At 40.5% G+C, this 18,585-nt stretch overlaps 1 protein-coding gene across 1 annotated transcript in view; it reads right to left on the reverse strand.

Moving 5' to 3' along the window:
• Window positions 1-18,585, reverse strand: part of CNTNAP2 (contactin associated protein like 2) — a 1,672,147-nt gene that overhangs the window by 432,260 nt on the left and 1,221,302 nt on the right. The window contains 1 exon segment of the mRNA XM_030933000.1: window positions 16,389-16,516. Coding sequence (XP_030788860.1) covers window positions 16,389-16,516 — 128 coding nt within the window.

Genomic DNA, 18,585 nt, shown 5'->3' on the forward strand with positions numbered 1-18,585 from the left:
GAGAGCTTCTGCAGAAAAACTCCCATTTTTAAAACCATCAGATCTTCTGACAGCCATTCGCCATCATGAGAACAGTACTGGGAAGACCTGTTCCCGTGATTCAATCATCTCCCACTGGGTCCCTCCTACAACACGTGGAAATTATGGAAACTACAAGATGAAATATGGGTGGAAACACAGAGCCAAACCATATTACCTTGGGTTAAAGTAGGTTCAGGATTGAGGTGACTATAGCAGCAGTAATGACAAATGCTAAGTTCTTTTTTTTTTTTTTTTTGAGGCTGGTCTTACTCTGTCACTCAAGCTGTAGTGCAGTGGCACGATCATAGCTCACTGCAGTCTTAAATTCCTGGGCTTCAGTGATCCTTCTGCCTCAGCCTCCCAAGTAGTTGGGCCATAAGCATGTGCCACCAAACCTGGTTAATTATTTTTATTTTTGTGTAAATACAGGGTCTTCCTATGTTACCCAGGCTAGTCCCAAACTCCTGGGGCTCAAGCAATCCTCCCATCTCAGCCTCCCAAAGTGCTGGAATTACAGGTGTGAACCACTGCACCCAGCCTAATGCTAAATTCTAAGCATATCTGCATATGTGCTTATGTAAGTATATCTGCGTGTGTGTGTGTGTATGTGTAATCATGCCAGAAGGAAGGGCAAATCTGTGTGAAAGCAGAAATGGTAGAGACTGTATTACTTTATTCTGAAATATAGTGTCATCCATTTTTTTTCTTGATTCCTTAATAGGTGCTTCTTGTGAAGGGGGAAGTAAACAGGTAGGAAGGAGGTCTGGCTATTAAAGTTAGGTAGGCTAGAGGAGTTAGAGGAGCAGTGGAGAAGCGTTCTCAGATATACAACATCCTAAAAACTGACATTCCAAACTGAGATACTTTTGTTGGGATCTCTTATCATAACAACATAACTCACTAATTTGTAAAGTTATAAGACAAAGTCGGGTTTCATACTGCCCACCACGAAACGACTGCTTTCAGATGTGATACGGCCATCTAAAGTTCAGAGTGAATCAATAGCTCATTCTCTTTCTCAACACCTAAGTGAAGGTGTAAAGTTGGCTTTCTTATAGATATTACCCTGAACTACAGTTGCACTTCCTATGGATGTTCAAGACACAAGCGACTTCTTTTTGGGATTATCAGCATAAGCCAAGCAAACTGTCAGTTCTGCAGGCAAATAAAATACTCAGACTTAATTTTGGAGCATCTGTGTATTGTACTTAAATAATAACAAATGAATTTTTCCATATGTAGAGTTGAAGGATTAAGAGGAAGGCTATGTCTTTTTGAAATACATAAATAAAGAATAAATAAAGATACCTAAGTAACAAAGTAAAATACAACAGAGTATCTTCTTGGCTGTAATGTTCAGGTCATTTTCTCTTTTTACAAGTTCAATGCCAAGGTTTAGGTTATTTAATACAAAGTGTTGGTTTTTGCCTTTTTTAAAATGGAGAATACTGAGGAAGTCAGAGCAAATTTAGTATCTTTGGCTAAACCAAAAGAGCAAACCAAGCAGCCAATAATGGGGTTCTCTCATAGCAATCCTGACTTCATGAAGTAGTTACATTATTATCTGAGCTATGTCAATGAGAATACCACAGCAAAATACTTGAGCGATATAAATTTCTTTTCTGTGAAATAAAAGGCCATCTTTTAAGCTCAAGTCCTAATTTGCATCCTATTCAGTATAATATAATTAAATTCTAAAGGTTTAAATACCAGAAAACAAATTGATTAGGGTAATCTACTAAAATTGAATTAAGGAATACTTAATACGTTACACATAGGGATTACAGAATAGATTATTGAGCCACTTCATTGTTTAAAGCTTGAGTAAGTCAAGAAAACCCTGAAGGAGGCATGGCTAGATTCTTAACTGGCACATGACTTTTTCATAAAAAGATTAAGCAATCCTCTCCAAGTCTAGTTGCTCTATTCACTCTTAGAGACTGAGAGAGATTCTTGATTAAGTGTTGGTCTAGCAACTAATATTCCCACCACCCTTTATAGGTTAGCTGGAAGACATTCATTTACTTTAGCACAACTGGCCTTTGGACTTACTCAATGATAAACTATGGATGGGACACAGGAGTCCCCTTTTCTTCTTAACTTGGGACTAGGTATCTATTCCAAAGAGCAATTTGTCATACCAGTAGGTATGCCAATTCAGATGCACTGTTTCCTATGTACACATACCTGGTGACTTCCAAACTAGGATTTATTTTAGAGATAGAAATACAGGCTAGGAATGGTGACTCACACGTGTAATCCCAGCATTTTGGGAGGCCGAGGTGGGCAGATCACTTAAGGTCAGGAGTTTGAGATTAGCCTGGCCAACATGGTGAAACTTCACCTATACTAAAAATACAAAAGTTAACTGGGCATGGTGGCATGTGCCCCTGTAATCCCAGCTACTCGGGAGGCTGAGGCAGGAGAATTGCTTGAGCCCAGGAGGCGGAGGTTGCACTGAGCCAAGATCATGCCACTGCTCTCCAGCCTGGGTGACAGAGCTAGACTCTGTCTCAAAAAAAAAAAAAAAAAAAAAAAAAAAAAAAAAAAAAAAAAAAACAGAGGTAGTAATACAAATCTTATGTTTTTACAATAGTTTAGTACAATTTGTTTTTATCCCGATGATGGTAAGACTGCTGCAACAGAACTGTCAGCAAACTTCAAGAAGGAGCTTATGTTTAAAGTTTTCTTCAATAAAGTTCCCAAGTTTCCCAGGCCTGCATGCAGTTAGGAGTGTGAAAAGAAGCTTTATGAAAAGCCAAGTAGGTATCATAAAATAGGTGAACTGGAACACGGTTTTAATTATGCCAGAGTGAGGTAGTTTATAGCTCACAGCTTTGCACCCTAACAATGGATATGAAGTACTGACTAATTGTAATTTTGTCAGTAATAACCTTGAGACATGGATAAACAAAAATATGGAAGAGTCTACTTGGATCTCTGAAGGGCCAAGGAGGTTAATCTGATTTAGATTAAACAATGAGTTCTATAAATTTAATACTTCATGTGCATCTTAATTTAGAATTGCTAGAGAATGTAAAAAAACTTAGCAAAAGAGTTTTTTTATTCCTTAATTTGAAGATAATCATCAGATTCAAGGGATTTTCAAGGTACAAAGGAAGAAAAGTTTTCATTCAGTTAAGATGAATAAATGTGCAAAACCTTGTTCAGGTTAAAAATAGTTGTGCATATAAATCAAGTGATAACGCTTCTCTTGGACCTTTATAACAATTATTGTCTGTGCATGCAAGTTTTCTGTAATTTATCATGAAGTGCCTCATGGCACTGCCTCCATTGTTACTTGGAAATGCTTATTTAAATCATCTTTTGTGGTTATTTAACCATTCATATTAATTTAATGAACACATATTTGAGTGCCTCAATGTGGCAGGCATTGTCCCTGGCACTGTGATACAGACTTCTGCCTGAGATTCCTGTCTACTGTAAGGGATGATGGTGACAATAATGCAAATAGATAAAATAGATAAAAGAGATTGACTCATAATAGGTCATTAATTTGGTCTTTGTCCCAGGTTCCTGGGACCAAGCTTCTAAACCCTAGGACTTTCTCAAGTGATAGTAGTGTTTGTTATTCATAGTGAGCCCCTGGGACCATGCCTGGGTCCATGCCAATAAGGTAACTCACAGTGGGCCCCTAGGTGGTTTCAGGATGGGGGCTGGGTGTGCCAGGAAGACCAGCCACCTGATAGAGGGTTGAGGATTTGAGCTTCCTGTTATCAGCCTGATCTCTAGGAAGGAGGGGAAAAGGGGGCTAAACATTGTGTTTAATCATGTGGCCAATGATTTCATCAATCTTGATTACAGAATGAGATCCTAATACATCTCTGAACACCCAAAGCCCGGGTGAGCATCACTGGTTGGCGATGCACACTGGTGTACCAGGAGAGTGGGGAATTCTTGACAGAGCAGGAACATCACTATCTTGGACCAGCACAGCCATTTTAAAGTTCCCCTTGATTAAAAAATCGCCTAAGTCCAAAGGGCATCAGGCTAAGGTCAGCGTGACCATAAACCACAAATGATATCTCTGACCAGAAACATTCCAACTCTAAAACCCTCCCCCACCAGAGACATGCCAGCCCCAAGTTAATCTCCCCTCTGGCCAGAGAGGCTGGAGAGATGTCAGTCCCAAGATAACCTCCCCTCCAACCAGAGACATTTCAACCCTGCAATAAACTTCTCTTCCACACAGAAACATTCCAAGCCTGTGATAAGCTCTCTCACCCTAAAGCCCTTAAATACTCTTAGTCTGTAAGAGAGAGTGCTCTTGATTGAAATAGGCAAGAAGCCCCTCTCATGTTTATTCTCCAAAATAAACCTTTTACTGTTGAGCCACCTTTTGTGTTTCTTTCCACTTTCTTTAACTCTTACAATTCTGACTTCACAGGAAGAGGACATGCAAGCTCTGTCTCTGAGGCTTCCCCAGACCTCACCCTGTGCATCTCTTCATTTGTCTAGACTTGATTTGTATCCTTTATAACAAAACTCTGATTATAAGTAAGTACTTTCCTGAGTTCTGTGAGTCATTCTAGTAAATTATTGACCCTGAAAGAATAGTAGTAACCCCCAGATTTGTAGTCAGTTGGTCAGAAATATGAGTGGCTTAAGAACCCCCCAAGCTTGCAGCTGGTATGTGAAGAGAAGGCTGTCTTGTTGGGGACTGTGCTCTTAGCTTGTGAAGGCCGTGCTAACTCAGGGCAGTTAATGTCAGAATTGGGTCATGCATTGCAGAGATAATTCCAGGGAGTGGCACGTTCTGTGAAGAAAATTAAGAAGGACATGGGGAGGTGTGAGTGGCTATGTCAGCTGAGTGGACAAGAAAGTCCTCCAGGAACAATTAACATTGAAGCTGAGGTCCACATGATGAGAAAGAAATGAGAGCTTGCTTATGTGGAAGGACATTGCCCTTGGGGACTCAGAAAATGCAGTTGAGCTCTCATCAAGTACTGTGGCCAGCACCTTCAAGGTAGGAGAAGCTAAATGGATGGATGCTACACTGTCACCTGAGACCAGGCCTGTCCTCTCCAAGAAAAGGCATGAAGTCAAGGGTACAGGGACAGGAACATGGAACAGGAAGATGAGCAGAGCTTTTCTGATATCAAGCCTGCCACTTTTTCCACAGCAAATGGGTATAAGAATGATGGTGGTAGCTACACTTAGAGAGCTCTGACCATGTGCAAGGACTGGGGACAATCAGGCTTTATTAGAGCAAACTCAGTGATGTCATTGTAATTATTCTCATGTGCAGCTGAGGTAAGGATTTGGGTGAGAAGTGAAAGCCCAGAGGTTAAGGAACTTGTCCAAAGGCACATGGTTAGTAAGGGAGAAAGCTGGGATTTGGACCCAGGTGTGTGTGATTCCAAAGTCTGTGCCATTCACTATGCTGCTATGTAAGGTTGCTGGTCTAAGTGTGGCCTGTTGGCAGTGGCAACACCTTGTAGCCATTCCAAGGCTACTGGCAGTGGCAGCCACACCTTGTAGCATCTCAGGTCCTGCTCCAGTCTTCCTGAATTAGAATCTGCATTTTAACAAGATCCCAGGTGGTTTCTAAGTACATTAACATTTGTAAAGCACTACTACATGAGGCCTCTGAGTTTTTCACTTAAAGTCCCATTAGGAATCCAAACTTCCATCCTAATCTCCTCCACTTTGTTAAAATTTTCACCCTTACTAAAACATAAACTGATCCAGGATGAGAGCCATGTCTCGTTTTTCTCAATAAAGTATTTTAGGTTGAATTTGTTTTCAGGAACTGATCCTGGAATAGGTTAGACTCTATTTCACTTCGTGTTTCTGTCACTTCCAAAGTATGTTCCACACTGGGGATGTTTAGATCCAATAGGCCAAGCCTAATTCTCTTCAAATAGTGAAAGACTGGTCAGAGTTCAGCAGAGAAACCCAACTATGGGGATTCAATTTGCAGAGAAATCTCTCGCCTGCATCTGGGGATGCTGTTTCTTCTGCAGAGAGTGACAAGTTCAGGAAGGGACAGGCACCCAGAGAGAGGACATGGAGGAGACAGAACTCACCCAGCCACACTGAGGACTAAACTCTGATTTTTTTTTTGTCTTGCCCAAATTCCTATCTAAGGGGTGTGGGGAGTCATGCCCTACAAGTCATAAATTTTCATCAGATGAGTTTTAGTTAACCTATTTATTGTGATTTCCTTTCCAACCTGACTCTGGCATAACATTACAAGACAAGGAAGAAAATCAAAACATTTTACCCCAAAGCATGTTTCTTTGCCATATTTTGAAATGGGCCTCCAAAGCTGTTGTTTGTGGGGGAAATTTTGCATCTGTAAAGAATCTCTATTAACATAGCTCGATCTTTTTCTTCCAGACCCTCCCAATCCTAAAGGGATTAACTAAGATCTGAATAGAAAACTTATGTCATCTGTTGTCTCTAAGGGCATCCATTATAAGACTTCAAAAGAACTTTGGTATCCACAACCTTTTATCTTAACATGAACATTCCATTTCTATCGATCTCAGGTCTTTAGACAAACTCAACAAATTGTCAACCACAAAATATTTAAATTCACCTATATAGCCTGGAACCCCCACCCCCATCCTGCTTTGAGCTGTCCCACCTCTCTGGACCACACCCATGTATTTCTTAAATGTATTTGATTGATGTCTCATACCTCTCTAAAATGTATAAAACCTGCCAGGCGTGGTAGCTCATGCCTGTAATCCCAGCACTTTGGGAGGCTGAGGGGGGTGGAACATGAGGTCAAGAGCTCGAGGTCAGCCTGGCCAACATGGTGAAACCCTGTCTCTACTAAAAATACAAAAAATTAGCCGGGCATGGTGGCCTGTGCCTGTAGTCCCAGGTACTTGGGAGGCTGAGGCAGGAGAATCACTTGAACTTGGGAAGTGGAGGCTGCAGTGAGCCAAGATTATGCCACTGCACTCTAGCCTGGGCAACAGAGTAAGACTGTCTCGAAAAATAAAATACAAAATAAAATAACGTAAAATAGATAAAATGTATAAAACCAAGCTGTGCCTCAACCACGTTGGGCACATGTTCTCAGGACCTCTTGAGGGCTGTGTCATGGACCATAGTCACTCATATTTGGCTCAGAATAGATGTCTTCAAATATTTTATAGAATTTGACTCTTCGTTGACAACACAGACCTGCAGAACCAAGTCTGGCATCAGATCATTCACGTTGATTAAGTCCTCTATGGCATGTGACGATTCTTCCAAATACAAATAGTATTTGAAAGGACAGGTAAGAAAATCGGTCACACGCACACAAGTATCATATCAATTGTGAAACAGAAAGACTTTTTTCCAAACTGGAACCAATTTTACTTCCCATTTCAACAGTGAGTTTGCAGCTAAAGTTGAGTAACTGAGTAATCTTAAAGAGGCTGATTTCCTTCATAGGAATTGTCCCTTTCTTCTAATTGTTTAAAGTCACTCTGGAGTCTGAAAGACAAAAGGGAAGGCTTCCATCTACTTGCAAAAGTTGCAGCATTTGTAATTGGAGCTGACCTCAGAAATGCCCAGAGGGCTCAATCCATTAATGGGAATCAGCCTAGGTTGTGATCCTGAAAATTTCACTATTTCTGCTTGTTCTTAGATCCACTACTGCTTCTCAGTTGCTAGTAGCCCATGGCAAGAGCAGTGAAGGTTGGGACGTTAAGAAAAAATAGAGGTTAATGGTTTCTAGGCATCACTCCAGAGTGGTTTTTTTGTTGGTTTGTTTTGTTTTGTTTTGTTTTTTTCATGCCTTCTATTATCAACCCTAAACACCCGCCAGAATGAGACGTTAAAACGAACAAACCACACACACATATTAAAAAAACAAAAAACAAAACAAAAAAACCCAGAAGTCATCAACTTTCTGCCACTGACCCCTCACTCCTGTGGCTATGGGTTTTCTATCAAGATTTCCAGATGATTGATCTCATGATGGGGTAAGATTAAGAGTTCTGATACCACTCAGCTGTTGATAGGCAGAGACCCAAGGTCGGAGTTTCAGGTCGAAGTTTCCTCTTTGGGTGTCCACATTCATTTTGGTCCTGGGGAATGACTAAGGATGCAGACTGTATTAAACTGTTTTAATACATGTGCGCTGCTGCAGACCAGCTGTGAGACCTTGGGCCAGTGAGTTAACCTCTCTAGACCAGACCCTCATCTGTAAAGTGAGAGGTTCTGCACTGGTTGATCTGTAAGACGCCTCCACTGTTAGGATACTGTGATTCTTGGTCTTGTTTTGAGCTATACTTGAGGCAAAAATATATAGCCACATTTTGTGGGAAAAAATGGGAAAAGAAAAATAATTTAGAGCATCTTCTCAGGAAATAGTTACTGAGAATGATCAAATGTTACCCATTCTGAGATTTGTGATGTTAATGCTCTTTTCAAAAATCATTGATGAGCCTATCATGATGATGCAAAAGCACGAGGGACGAAGACCAAACCCAAGTAAATCAAATGTATTATAATGAATGGCCAGGGCAGGAATGGAGAGACAGAGGGAAAGTGGTCCTCCATGCTGGTAATGCACCTATTAGCATCCTACATAGATTGCCTGAGGCGACCTCTTTTCTGGGTGGGGCTGAATCAGAGATAAGCATTCAGAACAACAGTAGGAAAGCAAAGTGAGCCAGAAATCAGAGCACACAGTGTCATGAAAACTCTAAAAAGGAAAAGGCAGAGGCAAGAGCTGCACCCAAGCAGGGAATGAGGGGTCTAGGAAAACAGGCTCTAAAATCCAGATTTCATGCAGGAAGTCAGTTAGCCCAGCATCTGTGGCTCCATTAGAGAGTTCCAAAGCCCCAGGGCCCTGAAGTTTCTCTGCTTGGGTTGATGAGTGCCCTAAGGGCAGAAACTGAGTTTCAGGCCAAACCGGCCATTATCACTCTCCTTCTGCTTTGATGTATTATTTTTCTTCCTCATTCAAAAAATATTTGTTGAATCCTTTCTAGGTGTTAGGCATGTGATACTACTGATACTATAAAAGTGAATTAGATTCTGTGTTTACTTTTAAGACGTACGCTGTTGGGGAGGCAGAACAGACGCAGTAAGGGGAAAGAGAACAATCAGTTGTTTGATGACTTGTCAAAAAGAGGGGTGCAAAATCAAGGGGGGATCTTTTTTCCACTAAGCATGGGCTTGGGAGCGGTTTTTGTCACCTATCCTTTTTTCATCTTCTGCTTTCAGAACCAGCACTTCATGTAAGAATAAGTTAGAAGACACAGCTTAGCAGTGTAAGAGCCAAGGGAATCTTTCCCTTTGCCCTCTGAAGATTCGCAAAATAAATAAATAAATAAATAATAAAATCAACTCCCAAGAGTCAGATTAAATGGAGAAAAGGCATACAAATGGATTTAACATGTACATGTGGAGAACCAAGGAGAGCCCCAGAGAGATGACCACTCCCCGCTCCCCGCCCCCAGTGGGGGTTCAGAAACTTATTTACCATCCTGGAAAAAAGCAGATTATGGGAGTGGAGAGAAGAGGAATTCTGTTGAGGGGATTACCAGGGAGAATAAATGGATCTAGGAACAGCAGAGATGAACTTGTAAATAGTCCTTTTTTTTTTTTTTTTTTTAGACAGAGTTTTGCTCTGTCACCCAGGCTGGAATGCAGTGGCGTGATCTTGGCTCACTGCAACCTCTGCCTCCCGGGTTCAAGCGATTCTCATACCTTAGTCTCCTGAGCAGCTGGGATTACAGGCACCTGCCAACACGCACGGCTAATTTTTGTATTTTTAGTAGAGATGGGGTTTCACCATGTTGGCCAGGCTTGTCTCGAACTCCTGACCTCAAGTGATCCATCTGCCTCAGTCTCCCAAAGTGCTGGGATTACAGGCGTGAGCCACCGTGTCTGGCCAGTAAATAGTCCTTTTGAAAGTGAAAGCAAAGTTCCTCTCCTCCCCTGCTTCCATAACCTATATTTCCAGGATGATGTATAAGCTTCTGAACTCCTTTGGGAAGTGAGAAATTATTCTCTGATTCTCCCTGTGTACTCCCAGTAGTAAAATTTGCATGCCTTTTCTTCTATTAATCTGCCTTGTGAGTTGGTTTTTCAGTGACCCTTCGTAGGGCAATGGGGATGTTTCCCTAGACCCCCTTGTCAGCAAACAGCTAGACCCAGCCACTCCCTGAGAGCATAAGATATTTCTTTTTTCTTTCCCATTTTTATCCTAACATCAGCTCTGACTGAGTAAAGTAGAAATGAGGACTTTGGAACCAGGTAGATTCCGGTCTGAGCTCTGAAACGTATTGGCAAAGCACCTAATAACATTGCTTCTGTTTCCTCATCAGTACACTGGAGTCAAAGGTACTGCGAACCAAAACTAAAAATCTAAGTGCCAACTCCATCTTGTATAGAGGCTGGGTAAAATAAGGCTAAGACTTGCTGGGCTTCACCAGGTGGTTAAAGATTCTAAGTCACAAGATGAGACAGGAAGTTGGCACAAGACACAGGTTACAAAGACCTTGCTGATAAAACAGGTTGTAGGAAACAAGCCAGCTAAAACCCACCACAACCAAGATGGTGACGAGAGTGACCTCTGGTTGTCCTCACTGCCACACTTCCACCATCATTATGACAGTTTACAGACTGTAGCCATAAGATACCAAATTTTAATCTGACTCTAGTATAACATCACATGACAGAAAAAGGAAGAAATAAAAATATTTCATGCCCAAACAGGTTTCTTTGCCATATTTTGAAATGATCCTGCAAAGTCGTTTCCCGTGGGGGAAAATTCACCTCTGTAAATAATCTCTATCAACATAACTAGAACTTTCCCCTTCCAGGCCCTTGAAATCCAGAAGAGATTTACTGAGAGTCTAAGCACCTTTTAAAGGTCTAAATGGAAGCATTTGCCATCTATTGTCTCTAAGGGCAGCCATCTATGAGACTTCACCTATGTAATAAGAACCTTGACCTCCACAACCCCTTATCTTAACCCAGATGCTCCTTTCTATCAATTCCAGACCTTTAGATAATAACTCTTTTAACCAATCTCCAACCAGAAAATTTTTAAATCTACCTATGACTTGTAAGCCACACTCTCACATTGTTTCTAGACTGAACCAATGTATACCTCACATATATTGATTGATGCCTTATGTCTCTCTAAAACATATAAAAACCAAGTTGTAGCCCTTGGACACATGTTCTCAGGACCTCTTGAACCTGTAGCTTGGGCCATGATCACTCATCTTTGGCTTAAATTAACCTCTTTAAATATTTTACAGAGGTGCCTTTTTGTTTGTTTGTTTGATCCACAGTATCACCTATTAAGGGATGTTGGGAGAATCAAGAGAGAAAATGAATCTAAAGTGATTGGTTTAGAACCTGCATGCTAGCCCGTTTTCCTTTTGTGTCTTTTCCAAGCCTGAAGCAGCAAAGAAAAAGGAGATAAATAAACTTTGAACTCTTCTCTGGAGCCTGGAGAGCTGCTTCCTCTCAATAAGGAGAATCGCTTCCTGAGCCCAGGTGAGAGGTGGTTTCTCCTTCAGTATGTGGCCTATGTATTCTCACGGGTATTATCTTCTGAAGGAGAGTTACGCTCATTTACACCCCTGTTGGAAATGTTTCATTGGTACAGAAACAACGTGGAGACCCAGACATGGCCTCGTCTGTTTCTCTTTTTCTCTTTTTTTTTTGAGATGGAGTCTCGCACTGTCACCCAAATTGAAGTGCAAAGGCACGATGTTGGCTCGCTGCAACTTCCGCCTCCCAGGTTCAAATGATTCTCCTGCCTCAGCCTCCTGAGTAGCTGGGATTACAGGTGCCCACCAGCATACCCTGCTAATTTTTGTATTTTTATTAGAGACAGGGCTTCACCTTGTTGACCAGGTTGTCCTCGAACTCCTGACCTCAAGTGATCTGCCTGCCTCGGCCTCCCAAAGTGCTGGGATTACAGGTGTGAGCCACCACGCCTGGCCACCTTATCTTTCCTGGCAAGGGAATGGCAGGTTATGATGCTGGCTTGTAAAATTCTTGCAAAAAACAGATCATGGCCTTCCTATTACTCTGGCACATAAAATAACTTTCCCAAAGAACAAATATTCACCATCATTTGGATGAATCTCCATCAATATCTTTATTTCTTTACACACAGCTTTGTCTGCCCTCTGAGTGTTCCAGAATTGGACGTGTTACTACTGCCTTGCCTTTCCTTCCTTATCTCTCTGGGTCACCTCCATAGCTCTGAGAAACTGAATTTGCATCTTAATCCTGCAGTATGACTCCAGTGTTCTGTCGCCAGCCTCACAGCCAGTATTTCTGGCATGGCCTTGAAAGATGCCCTTGAATAAGACATTTTCTGGAATTGTTTCTACCTATCTACATGGTTTACTGAAAACATTTGCTTTTTTTAAAACCTTTCCTATGGTTCTGACAAACTTGCTCCAAAGTATTTATTTACAGTCCCTGTATCCCTAGGAGTACGGTAAAGTTTTACATCATATGGCTGAAAATAAAGCAATTGTCTACCAAATACTATATTCCTACAATTAATTATATTCATCAGACATAGTATGAGATTTCTACCTCCAAAAAATGGAAATCTTTTTTTTTTTTAACTAATTTCATGAAAGTATGAAAGTTTGGCAGCCATCTCCAAAGATGATTACATATTTCAATTTGAAACAACGTCTACCTAATCATTGATTTTTGATCTTCTAAATGGCTTTTGTTTCTAGGTGCGTACACCCAGTTTAAGAGGGGGATTTGTATTTTCACAGCACTTTTTATTTTAGTGAACCATCCATCACCAGTCCTACTTTCAGTGTCATTTAGATTTGAAGTTTCCATTCGGATAGGCTTTGCAAAACAGAAAGAAAGAAAGAAAAAAACCACACACACACACACACACACACACACACACACACACACACACACACACACACACCCCTGTAAGGACATAAGCATTTCACAGCACTATATGGGAAATGCAGCAGATCTGAGTGGCACTCACTGATTTTCTTTAGCATTTTGATTATATGGGTGTGAGTTCAGATGAATCAAAGCAAAAATAAAACACAGCAGGCATGATGAAATCAACCGAAACTGCTGAAATGGTTGGGCTGAGCCCACAAAAATGGTTTCATTCTCTGAGACTAGAGGATGAAACTGGGGCCTAATTCAAGAGGCAGCTTCTGAGGGCTATCATCACTCAACTCCTCAAACCAAGAGATATTTTTCAACAACAGGTTTAGTCTTTATAAGCTGTAGCTTTGAACAGACTTCAGTAAATGACACAAAGTAAGTTCATCTCTATAAACAGCAGGACAAATGCACCATGCCACTTTTTAAATTACATACATTTAATCCCTACAATGTTTGTACTATATTGGTAACTGACATGGATGGCTGAGGCCAGGGGTGGGATAAGACCCAAATGAAATATTTTTAAGACATTTTAATTTCATCAACAATTGGCTCAGGAAAGAGAGTGCAGTTGGGAAAACAACTCTGATCTTGTACAGACACAACTATTTCTATTCTCTGTTCCATCTTTTGTCCTGAAGCTTCTCAGATCCTGAAAGCGTGCTCAGAAATTTGTTGTGTAAATGCCATTTTCAAAGAAGTATTTTCTTCATTTGCAAAGCAGAAAGACTAATATTTGCCCTACCGGATTCACAGGAGGCTGTGTGTATCCAAGGAGATCATATATGTATAAAAACTGGAAAATGCAATTGATACGGAACGCTCTATCATTACTGTGTCCACGTGAGAACATTCTTAAAGGGCACATGGGCTTCACAGCTGCTGACTGCTACAAGGCAATTCAAGTACCAGGTAGAATACTTATTCTCAGTTGCCTGGAAAACAATGAGATTTCTCTCTCTCTCACAGACACAAAAGTATTCTACATAATTGCCATTAACTGTTGACTGCTTTTGCTTTCATGAAATATCAGGTAAAATATGATTCAAAAGAGTCTCTCTGAAGCTACAGTAATTATAAGTATACTGAGATCATGTAATGTGAATAAATAACAGTTCATTTTATTAATAGGTTCTAAAAATGTTTCTAAGACCAACAGCCCTAGAATAGAAATGCAAATGAACAATGACCACTATACTTTTCCCATTTTCTCTTTTTAAAAAGAAAGTCTGCCTGAAATACACCTTCTATGGCTCCTTTCTTATCAGCTGCAATAATTTTATATCACAAAACCTAAAATTAAATTATAAACCAAGTTGTGTTTTCCAATATTTTTTCATGTTCATTTCACATAACATGGTTTGAACTTCTTTTTCTTATTTTCCAGAGCACCTAGGAAAGTTCTAGATGAATGACAGTCTCACAATAAATTCTTCCTGTGGTTGATTTATTAAGAACAAATAAGCTAATATTAATTATAAACTGCTCATATACTGCAGCATCTACTATTTAATGTTCCTAGAATCTTCTTTTTAAGAATGGTAATAAAAGTTTGCAGAAGGCTGGGTGCAGTGGCTCACGCCTGTAATCCAAGCACTTTGGGAGGCCAAGGCGGGTGGATCACGTGAGGTCAGGAGTTAGAGACCAGCCTGGCCAACATGGTGAAACCCCATCTCTACTAAAAATGCAAAAATTAGCCAGGCGTGGCGGTGTGCGCCTGTAATCCCAGACACTTGGGAGGCTGAGGCTGGAGAATCACTTGAACCCGGGAGGCAGAAGTTTCATTGAGCTGAGATCATGCCACTGTATTCCAGCCTGTGCGACAGAGCAAGACTCCGTCTCAAAGAAAACCATAATAAAACAAAACAAAACAAACAAGAAAAAAAGTTTGCAGGAGTGAAATTTTTATTAATCAATCATTTAATGGGAACACTTTCTCAAATTCAAAGCTAACTTCAGAATTAGAATCGGTAAGCCAGGAATATTTTACCTTTATATGCTAATGAGTAATTATTCCATAAAAAAATGACTTTCATTAGACAACACATGACAGTCTTCCTAATTTTAGAGCAACGCTATCTTTCATTTCTTATAGTATTTGTTTAAAATGCATATATACTATTACTTTAGGTGACTATCCTATTCTTAGGCAGTTGAAATTAAATTTCTTCCTCAACAGTTTTACTAAGCCTGACTGAACAAATGAAGTATTATTATTTAATACGTGTGTGATAAAGATCTTGGCCAGTCTCAATTTTACAGGTAGCATTTTCAATGTAAGTAGAGAAAAATCAGTACAAAGTCCATCTCCCTTTTGTATTAGGAACATGGCTTTGCTTAATTGCCGACAACCTCAATTTACTAAGTAGGAAACTGTTAAGCATGCATCATTACGTTCCTTAGGACACCTCTTTGAGTGGACGCAGTAATTTATTATCAAGTAGGTCTAATTCTCCATTGATTTACAAAGTGGTAATAATACTCCATCTAACATAATGCTTTGCTAGGAGGAATCCAAATCCAGGCACTAAAATATTTACAGCCTTCCCAGGAGGAAGTGGGATGCTGGTGGTATTCTCATTACCACAGCTAAGACAATGAAGGCGTTTGCCTGAGGTCTCCTGGCAAGTCAGCTATTCGGGGAGCAGAATCCAGGTCTCCGGATGCCTTGCACATACTCACGAAAGCATAGAACTCTCAGGAGAGTTGCCTAAACCACGTGTCCCAAAAAGAAGAGGGAAAATGATGCCCAGGGCGCTTGCTGCAGAATCACCACGGTGCAGCCACGTCACTGTTTCCCTCTGACTGCACATAAAGCACACTGAGGGTATCAAACAACATAAAATCCTAATGGTGCCCTTAATTAGGAGGGACCATCGCTCCAACTCCCTTACCTCCCACTGTCCAAGCTAGCAGCCCCAAATTCCTCTCTGGGGTGACTAATCCTGAAACAAGACATAGTTACAGAAACAATCTTTGGCTTACAAGGGACCATCAAGCTCTGATGATGATGATGAAGTTTGATAGCAATAATGTCAAACTTTATATGGCCATAATCCAAGTTTACAATGATACATTAAGCCATAATGCTACTATTTATATCACCATAAACTGAGTTTATGGTGATATAAATAGTCATCCTAATGGCATTAACAGCAGCACTCAGTGGAATCACAGCTGTTGAGTACCGCATTTATGCTATTAGCACTGCTATTTATATCATCATAAACTTAGGTAGTCAAACTTGTCACATATGAATACAGAGGAAAGATGGATATCCCCACTTTATGCCCAAATCTCGGCTCCTGTACTGGAGGCTTCATGGCTGTTCCCCTCCTCTAAGTTAGCTCTGCTTGGGTTGCGTGATGTTTCTGTAGGAGCCACAGAAGAGCAAGTCTGATTGCAGGCATCTTCTGAGCAGCCTGGAAACAATATTTAAATGGGATATGAAAGTGCAAGCCATAGCTGCCATGCAAACTTACTGTCTCCTTGGCAGCGCAGAGGACCCACACTCAATTTGGCTTCTGAGCCTTGCCGGTCAGTATCTCCAACCACCACTTGGCTCACTGGCAGGTGATCTTTGTACGATAAGAAGCCAGCATCCTTCCTCCTGGATCACAGGGAAAGACAGAAAAAGAATGAAGAGGCTGAGTTAGAAATATGAATTTTCTGCTAGTTGCTTAAGGTGTCTAATGATGACATTTCAGTAATCGTTTGGAAGTTTACTAAGTAAAGCCACAGTTAAAGAGTTGTTCTCTCTCTTCCATAGGTGGTCTCATAGCATATTGATCAGAAGCCCCTCTGGCATCTTTGTCCTCTGGAAAACAGAAGTGACACCCTGATTTCCAGAGATTCACAACCATTATGCTGCATACTCTTTCAGGTTGAGAGTACACCACAGCATGGCAAACCCTGAGCACACATGCAGAGTTTGCTGCTGTCACGGAATCAGAAGTTCAACAAAGTCAACCTGGTCACTTGAATAATATGTGAAGCAAAACCCTCTTTTAAAACAACCTTTGTCTCTTTCATTGCTTTGAAGCAGTTCCTTCAGAAGTTTTCTTTCCTGTTGTACGTCAACTAAATAAGGGAAACCTTTTTTTTGTTCCTTCCTCTCTTCTTGTTTAACAACTGGAATAGTTTATGTGAAGTTTCCAACACAGAACAGGTGTTCAATAACTGTTTATTTCCATCTACACTGAAGAGTGGAGCTGAGATTTGAGCCCAGTTGGCTTTCCTCCTAAGTTTGTTCTTCTGTTGACTCTGTATTTATCTTGTTTCAGGTCTCCCAAGTCTACCCCGTATCCACCCTAAATGAAGAAGGACAAGGCTAGTTGCAAAGTACTGACTCTAGAATGGAGCACAGAAACCCAGGAGGGGTTCCTGGAGATGGGCTTAAGCTGAGTTATATGCAGGGAGTCTTGGGGCCTGTGCAGCAGATTTCACCTTCACGGAAAATCAGTGCCCCTTTGTCCCCTGTTCCTGTTGCTACGGCTGAGGGATCCCTCATTTGGGGCTGAATGGGTGAGAGACACAAAGCAGCGTGATGTCGTTCCTCAAATTTACCCTTTCAGATGTTTTTTTACATGGTTCAGTCTGAATAGAAATAACAATTTTGAAAATGCACATAGAACTCATCAGAAAAAAACCCACCCTGATTTTGGATGACAGGAGAATGACAGAGTTCAATAATTTAAAGATTTGCCGTTCATGTCTCTTGGCAAATAGTGCAGGGAATGGAGAGGAACCAACTTGGAGGCCTGTCTTGAAAATGCTATGCTGTGTGGAGCCGTTACTTATACCTCTGACCTTCTTGAATGTCAGTGAATATTTGTTTCCTCATGTGTCAGGACCCATAAAACCCAGGAAGGAGCCACAGAACTTGGCCAGAGGGTCTCAAATAGATGCATTATATACTGCCTTAGTTATTTCATTGTTTTCAAAATGAAGGGTTTTTAAAAAGTAATTATTTATCAAATCAGAATTAAGATTATGCAGAAAAGCATTGTGATTCTTACTGACACTGTAGCTACTAAGGATTAGGCCTCAAATATCTCAGTGGAACTTTTTACAAACCTATCCTCTTTTATTAGAAGTCCTATGAATTACAATCATGCCAAAGAGGAAACAAAGCCTTTGATATTAGATTTAATATTTAGTGCTTCTTAAAGGAACGATAAATAAAAGCACCCTCTAACAGCATACGGTAATTTGACAACCTACTAGAAATGATGGAACTGAAGGCTGAGATTCAAGTTATTACTTAAAATTACATGACTCTAAATCAGAGCTCTGCAAACTAAGTCCTGAGACCCAAAATCTGTCCATCACTTCTTTTTGTGTGACTCAAAAGCTAAGAATGATTTTTACATTTTAAATTGTTTTAAAACAGAAGAAAAAATGGTATTTTGTGATGCTATAAAATTCAGTGTTCATAAGAAAGTTTTATTGAAATACAGCCACTTTTTAAAATGTATTGTCTATGTATGATGCAATTACAGAGTTGAGAAGCTATGGCAGAGACCATATGACCCTCAAAGTCTAAAATGTATATTCTCTGGTCCTTTATAGGAAGAATTTGCCAATTCTATCTCATAATGGGGCATAACTGTCCATTTTTGCTTTAGGAATTTACTGAGCAAATATCCCACTACTATCATGGTAGGCAACTGTTGTGTA

The sequence above is a fragment of the Rhinopithecus roxellana genome, chromosome 6 (assembly GCF_007565055.1).
Source record: "Rhinopithecus roxellana isolate Shanxi Qingling chromosome 6, ASM756505v1, whole genome shotgun sequence".
NCBI lineage: Eukaryota > Metazoa > Chordata > Mammalia > Primates > Cercopithecidae > Rhinopithecus > Rhinopithecus roxellana.